The 11,668-nt window shown below is 34.8% G+C and overlaps 1 protein-coding gene across 1 annotated transcript; it reads right to left on the bottom strand.

Annotated features, from left to right (window-relative positions):
• Positions 1–6,027: 6,027 nt before the first annotated feature.
• Positions 6,028–6,951, bottom strand: LOC138366576 (piggyBac transposable element-derived protein 4-like). The gene has a single exon (XM_069327612.1). The coding sequence runs from the start codon at positions 6,949–6,951 to the stop codon at positions 6,028–6,030; it is 924 nt and encodes a 307-aa protein (XP_069183713.1).
• Between the last annotated feature and the right edge of the window lie 4,717 nt (positions 6,952–11,668).

Below are 11,668 nucleotides of genomic sequence, written 5' to 3'. Positions count from 1 at the left end.
TATGCCCAAGATTACCATCCGAGTTGCCGGCGGGGAAGTGGTTCAAATAGCTTCGGCTACCAATTCCTTTTGTCCGGCCGTGATGGTCAAGCGGATTAAGGCGCCCTGTAGTTACCAGTTGCGTTGCTCCTGGGAGTATGGGTTCGAGTCACTTCTGGGGTGTGAGTTTTCAGTCATATATATATATATATATTGGTGTATACTGGCAGCAGGTTTTCTTTTAAACATGTCTCACTGAATATGACCGCATATTCTGTATTTACTATCTTCTGATTTAGGGCTTCTATCCCTCTAACTATTTTCTTAGCATCAGGGCTTAGCTGAAAGAGGAGTTCTCCAAAACTTATTTTCGTAATTTCAAGGTGAAGAAAAGAAGTGAATTACTATAGAATGTATTACACTTATTTATACAATTTGCACCACGTTTCGAACCTCCATGGTTCATTCTCAAGTAAAAAGAATTTACAGAATTGGTAGATTTTATACCCGCACTGGGTCAGGTGATAAGACAATAAAGGTGAAAACATTGGGGATACATAAGGGATAAATGGGGGTGGAACATAAGAACATAAGTATAGAGGTAACTGCAGAAGGCCTATTGGCCCATACGAGGCAGCTCCTATCTACATACAAAGATTAATCAGGTTTAATTGGCCTGTTATGTTAAACAGTGTCTTCTGTGTTGGCATCGATATATTCTGGTTTTGTCCTTACTCTCATGGTGCGTAGAGTAAATAATTCCGTGATTATATATATATATATATATATATATATATATATATATATATATATATATATATATATATATATATATATATATATATATATATATATATATATATATATATATATATATATATATATATATATATATATATATATATATATATATGTCGTACCTAGTAGCCAGAACTCACTTCTCAGCCTACAATGCAAAGCCCGATTTGCCTAATAAGCCAAGTTTTCCTGAATTAATATATTTTCTCTAATTTTTTCTTATGAAATGATAAAGCTACCCATTTCATTATGTATGAGGTCAATTTTTTTTATTGGAGTTAAAATTAACGTAGTTATATGACTGAACCTAACCAACCCTTCCTAACCTAACCTATCTTTATAGGTTAGGTTTGGTTAGGTAGCCGAAAAAGTTAGGTTAGGTTAGGTTAGGTAGGTTAGGTAGTCGAAAAACAAATAATTCATGAAAACTTGGCTTATTAGGCAAATTGGGCCTTGCATAGTAGGCTGAGAAGTGCGTTCTGGCTACTAGGTACCACATATATATATATATATATATATATATATATATATATATATATACATATATATATATATATATATATGTATATATATATATATATATATATATATATATATATATATATATATATATATATATATATATATATATATATATATATATATATATATATATATATATATGTGTGTGTGTGTGTATATCACGAAAATAAACACGTGATTAAGAATGTGACAATGTCAGACCACGAAGGAAAAATGAAACAGGAAATTTCCTTAAGTACTTTCGTATATTAAATACATCTTCAGAAGGTCATTTTACAGATCGAGTGATGGGTATAAATAGGCAGGAGAGAGTGGTGAAGTAAGGTGAGGTACAATACTTGGACAACGCAGAAGGCCCATTGGCCCATCAGATGCACCCAATTGGCCCATCCGATGTAGCCCAATGGCCCATCTGATACAGCAGACATACAAGCATAATACATAGGTAATTATAACATAAAGAGGTAAATATATACAATAAATTAGTGAGACAAATGTTTTTCAATTATTCTACTTAAATCGCCCTTTAGCTGATCTATTAGAAATGGATCTAAGTTATATAGACCACTGCTAATATTCAAATTACTTTCTTTGGTGATCTGTATCAAAGCGGATTCAATTATGTTTCTGTTATAGGTGCTTTTACAATTTGTTATTGAAGACGCACTCTCCCAATCAATTTGGTGAGCTTTTTCTGACAAATGCACAAACAAAGCATTAGATAATTGGCCATGTCTTACAGAGTATTTATGTTGCGATATTCTACATTTTAAATCTTTAGATGTTTGCCCGACATAGAACTTATTACATTCCTTACAAGGTATTTTATAAATGACGCAATTATCACTACGAGGGCTGTTCCTTACTAATAGCTTACCAACAGTGTTTTCGTAGCTAAACATTACATCTATATTAAAAAGTTTCAAGGCCTTGACAATATTCTCAAACCCAGAGAAATATGGTAAACATAACACATTCTTTGGGCGAGTCCTTTCACTGCATTCTTAGATGAAGAATTTAAGAATATTGATTCGATTGGTCTTAAGCTTTGTTACCCACTGAATTTTTTGGAAGTTTGTCGTAACAAAGCTCGTCGTACATATTATAATAATGTATGCAGTGAAAGGACTCGCCCAAAGAATGTGTTATGTTTACCATATTTCTCTGGGTTTGAGAATATTGTCAAGGCCTTGAAATTTTTAATATAGATGTAATGTTTAGCTACGAAAATACTGTTGGTAAGCTATTAGTAAGGAACAGCCCTCGTAGTGATAATTGCGTCATTTATAAAATACCTTGTAAGGAATGTAATAAGTTCTATGTCGGGCAAACATCTAAAGATTTAAAATGTAGAATATCGCAACATAAATACTCTGTAAGACATGGCCAATTATCTAATGCTTTGTTTGTGCATTTGTCAGAAAAAGCTCACCAAATTGATTGGGAGAGTGCGTCTTCAATAACAAATTGTAAAAGCACCTATAACAGAAACATAATTGAATCCGCTTTGATACAGATCACCAAAGAAAGTAATTTGAATATTAGCAGTGGTCTATATAACTTAGATCCATTTCTAATAGATCAGCTAAAGGGCGATTTAAGTAGAATAATTGAAAAACATTTGTCTCACTAATTTATTGTATATATTTACCTCTTTATGTTATAATTACCTATGTATTATGCTTGTATGTCTGCTGTATCAGATGGGCCATTGGGCTACATCGGATGGGCCAATTGGGTGCATCTGATGGGCCAATGGGCCTTCTGCGTTGTCCAAGTATTGTACCTCACCTTACTTCACCACTCTCTCCTGCCTATTTATACCCATCACTCGATCTGTAAAATGACCTTCTGAAGATGTATTTAATATACGAAAGTACTTAAGGAAATTTCCTGTTTCATTTTTCCTTCGTGGTCTGACATTGTCACATTCTTAATCACGTGTTTATTTTCGTGATATACACACATATATATATATATATATATATATATATATATATATATATATATATATATATATATATATATATATATATATATATATATATATATATATATATATATATATATATATATATATATGTGGTACCTAGTAGCCAGAACGCACTTCTCAGCCTACTATGCAAGGCCCAATTTGCCTAATAAGCCAAGTTTTCATGAATTATTTGTTTTTCGACTACCTAACCTACCTAACCTAACCTAACCTAACTTTTTCGGCTACCTAACCAAACCTAACCTATAAAGATAGGTTAGGTTAGGAAGGGTTGGTTAGGTTCAGTCATATAACTACGTTAATTTTAACTCCAATAAAAAAAATTGACCTCATACATAATGAAATGGGTAGCTTTATCATTTCATAAGAAAAAAATTAGAGAAAATATATTAATTCAGGAAAACTTGGCTTATTAGGCAAATCGGGCTTTGCATTGTAGGCTGAGAAGTGAGTTCTGGCTACTAGGTACGACATATATATATATATATATATATATATATATATATATATATATATATATATATATATATATATATATATATATATATATATATATATATATATATATATAATCACGGAATTATTTACTTTACGCACCATGAGAGTAAGGACAAAACCAGAATATATCGATGCCAACACAGAAGACACTGTTCAACATAACAGGCCAATTAAACCTGATTAATCTTTGTATGTAGATAGGAGCTGCCTCGTATGGGCCAATAGGCCTTCTGCAGTTACCTCTATACTTATGTTCTTATGTTCCACCCCCATTTATCCCTTATGTATCCCCAATGTTTTCACCTTTATTGTCTTATCACCTGACCCAGTGCGGGTATAAAATCTACCAATTCTGTAAATTCTTTTTACTTGAGAATGAACCATGGAGGTTCGAAACGTGGTGCAAATTGTATAAATAAGTGTAATACATTCTATAGTAATTCACTTCTTTTCTTCACCTTGAAATTACGAAAATAAGTTTTGGAGAACTCCTCTTTCAGCTAAGCCCTGATGCTAAGAAAATAGTTAGAGGGATAGAAGCCCTAAATCAGAAGATAGTAAATACAGAATATGCGGTCATATTCAGTGAGACATGTTTAAAAGAAAACCTGCTGCCAGTATACACCAATATATATATATATATATATATGACTGAAAACTCACACCCCAGAAGTGACTCGAACCCATACTCCCAGGAGCAACGCAACTGGTAACTACAGGGCGCCTTAATCCGCTTGACCATCACGGCCGGACAAAAGGAAGTGGTAGCCGAAGCTATTTGAACCACTTCCCCGCCGGCAACTCGGATGGTAATCTTGGGCATAGCATTTTACCAAATCACCTCATTCTTTGGGGCACACGTGAGGAACACAAATGCGAACAAGCCTGAATAGTCCCCAGGACTATATGCGACTGAAAACTCACACCCCAGAAGTGACTCGAACCCATACTCCCAGGAGCAACGCAACTGGTACCTACAGGACGCCTTAATCTGCTTGACCACCACGACCGGACATAAGGAAGTGATAGCCGAAGCTATTTGAATCACTTTTACTATCCGAGTTTTACCAAGTTTACCATCCGAGTGGTAAAGGTGCAGTGGTGCAGACGTTGAGTCACCAATCAGAAGCGGGCTGGCTGGAAATGGTAGTTTGGTGATCGGTGACGAGGGAGGGGAGAGGTGGAGAGCAAGTGTGATGATACTTTTGCACCTGGCAAAACGTATTTGACTAAATATGTACTACACTTGCTTGTAGTATCTAGATGTTGTAGATGTACTGAAGTAACATGGCGATAGGAAAGAGCAGGCCAAATCTCTCTTGAAGGAGATTATCGTAACAGCTCTCTCCCGAAGCCTGCTCTTACGGGTCAGGTTACTTAAGTAGCTGGTGTAGAGGTAGGAGTAGCTGTCTCTACCTCGTAGACTCTGGAGAGGGCGTCATAATCATAGAATGTTCTATAAGAACATAGGTAAAAATTGTCAACAGAGCGTAAGTTAGATTTGCAGCCAATAAAATACTACGCTTGTCCGTATCCGTGAGCTTCAAACATCAACAAAAAAAAGTTTTTACTGTAAACATGTTTTTCAAGTCTATATTTGTTGCACACTGTTTTTTTGTATTGTATAGTGTTCGGAATATAATCCCCTACACAGACATATGCATATAAAATAAAAATTTTGGGAAGCCATACCTGTACCAACGCCCATAGTCACCCACATGTAACCCGCTTGGAACACTCATACTGACACCCACCACACCCAAAAAAAACTTTCTGAAGTTTCGTGTCTACTTACGGCAGTTTTTGTGCTACAGTGTTCATTCAGGTATGAAATTAGTCGCAATAAATTAGACTATAATACTATAACGACTTAGGCCAATTATGTGTACTTACCAAGGGTAAGAAGATTGTAGAAAAATAAGTTGAGCATTTTCTCTCCACTCCACCTCCTTTAGGTACAAATTTCTGAAGTTGCTCAACAGATGTTCGTAGGTGGGGTGAAGCTGTTGCGGGTGGTTACTTCTTCTCCACCCAATACACCCTTTTTCGGTGGTAATTGGTGTAACACGGAATGACACACAGTCCAATATCGCAGGTCTTGCATCCTTTTCCAGTCTCCTTCCTTATATCTGACTTTGCGCACACGTGACACCTGCGACGTTTGGGCAGTTTGACAATTTCATGTTTCAGCTTGTAGTTTAGACGATGCTCTGAATCAACAATACGTCCCTGTTTTTTCAGTGTAGGTTGGATACTTGATTCTGAGTCATCTGTCTCAACTCATCAAGTGACATTGTACCAGAAATCTCGTGTTCAGATTCAGTGGAGGCTTCAGCTTGAGGTGTCGACGTAAACAGAGGGCGCCTCACACCCGACGGTCCAGGTGTTGACTTGTCGGCAGCATAGGCAGGACCTGTGTCATCATTTAGGTCTGGAGCTTGCACCAAGTGTGTATATGTTGTAGTTGTTGCAGGCCACTCTTCCTTGTCCCACTTCAATAAGGACCAAATAGCCACCTCGTGAAACTGAAGCAATGTTAGTTTCTTGCGGTCACTGGTGCTGCTTTTGTACAAAGAAAAGGCATTCTGCAAAGTCATTTGCAGAAAATAAAACGTTATTTTCTTAGTCCACTTGTGACTTTTCCTGGCGAAATGGTAATGCTTCACCATATGATCGAAGTGGTCCACACCTTTCATGAACTTATTGTAGTCGCAAATTGCAATGGGTTTGTTCACTGTTACCTGTTCTAGTGCTGTTGTTCCGTCGCGTCTACGAACTCGTTTCCTTCGTTGAACTTGCTGTGTGTCTGCATTGTGGAGGTTGGTAATTATTGAGACCACTCGCTTGTCTTTCCACAGTAGAACGAAGGTGTTAACTTTGCGGAGGTATACTGTGGTATCCACTGGAAGTTTACCCTTGGCTATATTTTGCAGTTCCTTTGGGGCGCCACGTATTAGTCTAATTGTGCCACATGTGTAGACCCCAAGTTCTCGCAACTTCTCTGTCAGGCTAACTGAGTTGTAGTAGTTATACATATACAGGTGGTGACCTTTGTTCACTAGTGGCCGAATCAATCCAGTAACTGTTTCGTGTATCGTTTTACCAATACCAGAATACACGTCAAAACCACAAATGTAGCCAGTTGTTGATTCAGCTAGCATTTATAATTTCACGCCATATTTGTCTGGTTTGTTTGGATTGTACACCTTGAACGAGAGTCGGCCACGCCATGCCATTGTTCCTTTATCTAAACACAACTCTTTCATTGGCCAGTAAACTTCTGCAAACCTTTGTTTCAAGTAATCCATCACTGGTCTCATTTTTATCAACTTGTCAGTATTGTTCAAGGGAACCGCATTGTTATTGAACGTATGGAAAAACTGGGCTATACGCTGAAAGCGTTTCGTCGTCATAAACATGTTGAAGAACCGAGCATGCCATGGTTTACTTGTTTGCCAGTACATCCTCATAGTTGGGAGCCTGTTTATTCCCATCAATATACACAGTCCCAAATATCTGGCTATTTCTTTGACCCTCACTGGTTTCCAAATATCTTCGACATTTGCATTGGCCATCTGAAATATCTGTGAGGCGTACAAATTTGTTTCCTGTTTCAAGAACTCAATCAATGCACGAATAAAAAACAGCTGAATATATCCTAGTCCACTCGTTGGTTTGGTAATCCTTAGCCCCGGGGTTCCAGTAAAATCATCAAACAATGGGGGATTGTTGCTACGAGTCCAGCCATCACTAGCTCTAGGCTGGCGAGTATGTACTGGACGTGTATGCTTTCAAGGAGGCTCGGCTGGTCCATCTTCCTCACTCTCCTCCTCACTTGATAAAGCAATGCTAGAATCAGTGCTACTTTCCATAATGGGTGTTATTTTCCGAATACGAGAAACATGTCGTGTACTTAGCTGTTGTTTGGGCCTACAAACACCACGTGAGCGCCTTGTAGTGAGAGGCGGCGGTGTGGGTGCCCCCTCCTCCTCCACTGTAAGGCCCTCAGTATCTTCCTCAGTCGTTGTTGCCCCATGCGCTCCAGGTCCCCGAAGGTCACAATCTTCGTCCAAATTTTCAGCATCAGGTTCAATACCCTCAATATCATCTTCATAATCAACTTCCGATAAGGCATCCAAGAGGCCAGGAATCTTTGTGGGAGTTAGCTTCACTTGAGTGTACCTTCTGTAGATCTCACTTATTTTGTCATCGGTTAATGAACTGGATGCTCCCTTTGGCGAAACACTGCTTGGGCCTTGTGCAGGATCCATTGTAAGTGAATGTATTTGGTCAAATACACACGGAAAGGGGTAAAACTGCTTAAAATCGAGTAAGTTTGGCGCGCGAGGGGAGACAGCTCCGGCCACTACACGTGACAACAAAACAATGGGCCGATCACATGACCCAGTAGACCGACGTGCCACACGGCCTAATCGAGAGAACGGGAATTTCATGGTACGGTCATTTTGAAACAAACCAAAAGTAAATCGAATTTAAAGTGGATTTTATACAATTATTATTTAATGGAACATAAATTTACGACTCTTGGGTGGAAGCGATAGAAATGGATAGGTCGTAAATTTACGACCCCAGGGCGCGAAAGTGATCATCTCCACTACCACAAGAGCCTCATCTTCGACCATCATCACCGTTGTCTCCTCTTGTAGTGTTATCACCTAAGATAATAATTAGACAATTGAACAATTCAGGGGACACACCATCTCATACTGATTCGGAGTCCGACGTAATTAGCAACAATATTAATGCAGACATCGACAACCATCCTCCCCATCACTTGCATGTCAAACAGTAAAAGAAATAAGAAGTAGAGTGAAGGAGTGCCAGAGGAGTAACGCTTTTAAAATGTTGTCACAGTCTTCATCAGTTGTTACACCTATAAGTTTATACGACGCAGTTAATGTCATAATCCCTAAAGCAGCCAGAGAATTGAAGATGGGGATGCGTACCATCAGTGGTATAGTTATCGAAATTGATCACCGGAGAGATTTATATCGTGTGGCCACCAAATTTGGAACCATCGATCAGTATCTTTCTAGGACTGACTTCGATAAATGTGTAGACAGAATTATACCAAATCAAACTAATAACAGTGAGACAGTAGGACTTCGAGAAGTCGTTTGAAGACAGTCTAATTATTTTCTCAGTGATAATCGCTATAGGAAGATTCTAGTGTGTCATTGTAAACTCTTGCTGTGTATGAATCACAGATGTATTTGCCAGAGATACGGTCAAAGGTGTACCCCCAAATGCCGACATAATGTACAAATCTGTAAAAAAAATTAATAATAATAATAATCAAATACATATACATTTCAATATCCTTTATCATACCATGTTTGGATAAGTGCGAAAAATCATTTAAACCCCAACTGCTGTTACGACATGTTCCATAAACATAATTACCAAATCCCATTAATAGTTTTTTTATCTTTTGTATCGCACATTCAAGGGTAACTTTTTAAAATTATATAATTGATTCTATAAAATACATTCAAAATTATTTACAAAAAATAAATTTGGGATCTTATTTCACAAAAAATATTTTTGCTAAGTAAAAACCAAAAGTAAATACTTTGTTTTTTAGGTGACAAACTTTACATTTTATTTAAAACAAATTATTTAATTTAATATATGAAATATCTTTACAAAAAATAAATTTGGGCATTTTACAATATCCCCAAAAAATATTTTCGAGGTTTTATTACCCACAAATAATATATTTTGCGAGTTAAAGACCCCAGTATAGACTTCAAGTATTGTTATGTAAAAATCTATACAAAAATTTAAATAAAATAAGAAATATATAAATTCTTAAAACATTCACAATACATACAATTTGTTTCATAAAATTAATCAACTGGAAATAATTTTATATTATATATACCTGGAGAAACCTTTCATAATTTTATCTTCACAATAATATTTCAAAATAATATATAAAAATCATGAAAACAAGTTACTCCTAAACAATAATAACTCCTTATTGCATAAAATTGTGTTAATAAATTGTAATAAAAGTCAATAAAAAGTGGCAGTAAAGTATTTTTTCTAGTTTTTTCATGTCTTTTTGGTGTATAAAATATTATAAATCTAAAAAAAATTCTTACAAAAAAGTTACTTTTCTAAAATGTCATTATTTTTTGGTTTCTTTGACTGTCAAACTCGGTACTAATTTCAGTGTACTTGGTACAAAAATCTGTGTTCTCGGTGCTAGATTTTGTTCTATCGGCACTATATTCTGTGTTAGATACATTTAAATAGTTATTTTTTCCTTGGGAATTATAAAAAATTCCATCGAATCAGTTTTGAAATATGAAAATATTAGAAAACTCTAACCCCTTTCATTAGGTAAGCATATATATATTGATATATTATTATTATATATATTATATTTACATTATGTATAATATATATTTATTAATATAATTAATATAAAGAACTATTTTGAAATATGTGCGTGTTTGAAGTTATATTTACTTTGAAAGACAAGAATTAATTAAAAGATATTGTACTTGAAACGTCTATTGAACAATGTTTGAAATCGTGAACAGATAGATGTATGAAATTAAAACCTCCAAGTCCAATAACTGTCACCCCGGGTGTCAGAGTTAGTGGTTATAACATATTGTTTACAATGGCTTAATTTCATGCCTTAACTCCTTCAATATTCTCTTTGATATATCACATCATTGTGATTTCTTTGTTTTAAGGTTGAGTCAATCTGTCTGTCCATGGTTGGAGGTCAGATGCTTGGAGCTAGTCTTTAACTAAACACATTATTTTATTTCATAGTAAGACCTGTCGAAAACTGAATGCATCTAATTATAATAATAATAACCTATACACTTCCCTTCTCTCCCTCATTTATATTGCTTTATGCCTAAATGTTTATTATTAATATGATCGTTCAAGTAAATCTTAAGGAAGAAACCTTTAACACATATATGACACGTATAAGGCTTTTTGCCTGAATGTATTTTAAGATGTCTCTTAAAGCACATTTTATAATTAAAATTTCTTCCACGTAGAATATTTATAAAGATCTTTACCTGTATGTTTTTTTCAAGTGCGTTTTCAAGGCACGTTTATGTGTAAAAATTTTCATGCAATTAGAACATTGATAGGGCTTTTCGGGAATTTTTAAGTGTTTCTTCAACGAGTCTAGCCATCTGAATTTCTTATTACAATCTGAACACTGATGACGCTTCTCGAGATAATTTATCTTGGGATGAGGTGGTAATGGTAGCCAATTTCTATCACTTTCACCCACTTTATCTTCATCACATTCATTTTGTAAGACTTCTCTCCGTCGGTTTGTCATGGTTAGATTATACTATATATAAATACATATATATATATATATATATATATATATATATATATATATATATATATATATATATATATATATATATATATATATATATATATATATATATATGTATATATATATAGTATAATCTAACGTAGTATATATATATAGAAGAAGTATATATATATATATATATATATATATATATATATATATATATATATATATAAATATTTACTCATTTCTTATATATGAAAAAAGAGAACTATATTATATTTTTATTTTATAAAAGATTGAAAGATTCTATAGATTTTTTATAAAGAGAAAAAAAATATATACCACGTAAATAAAAAAGTTTAAAATTTACAAAAAGATCCATAAATTTAAAAAAAACTTTCATATTAGCGTTACTACCCCAATTCTTTTATTGTTCCTCGTTTAATTATTGGTGTTATTTTGACACCAGATGAGTCAGATTTAAAAGAATAATAGTTTAATGAAAGTCATCATAATGTTTTATATTACTATCTTCAGGTTATCTTGAG

Source organism: Procambarus clarkii, chromosome 19 (genome assembly GCF_040958095.1).
Source record: "Procambarus clarkii isolate CNS0578487 chromosome 19, FALCON_Pclarkii_2.0, whole genome shotgun sequence".
In the NCBI taxonomy this organism is placed as follows: Eukaryota; Metazoa; Arthropoda; class Malacostraca; order Decapoda; family Cambaridae; genus Procambarus; species Procambarus clarkii.
This window is presented reverse-complemented; position numbering and strand designations above follow the sequence as displayed.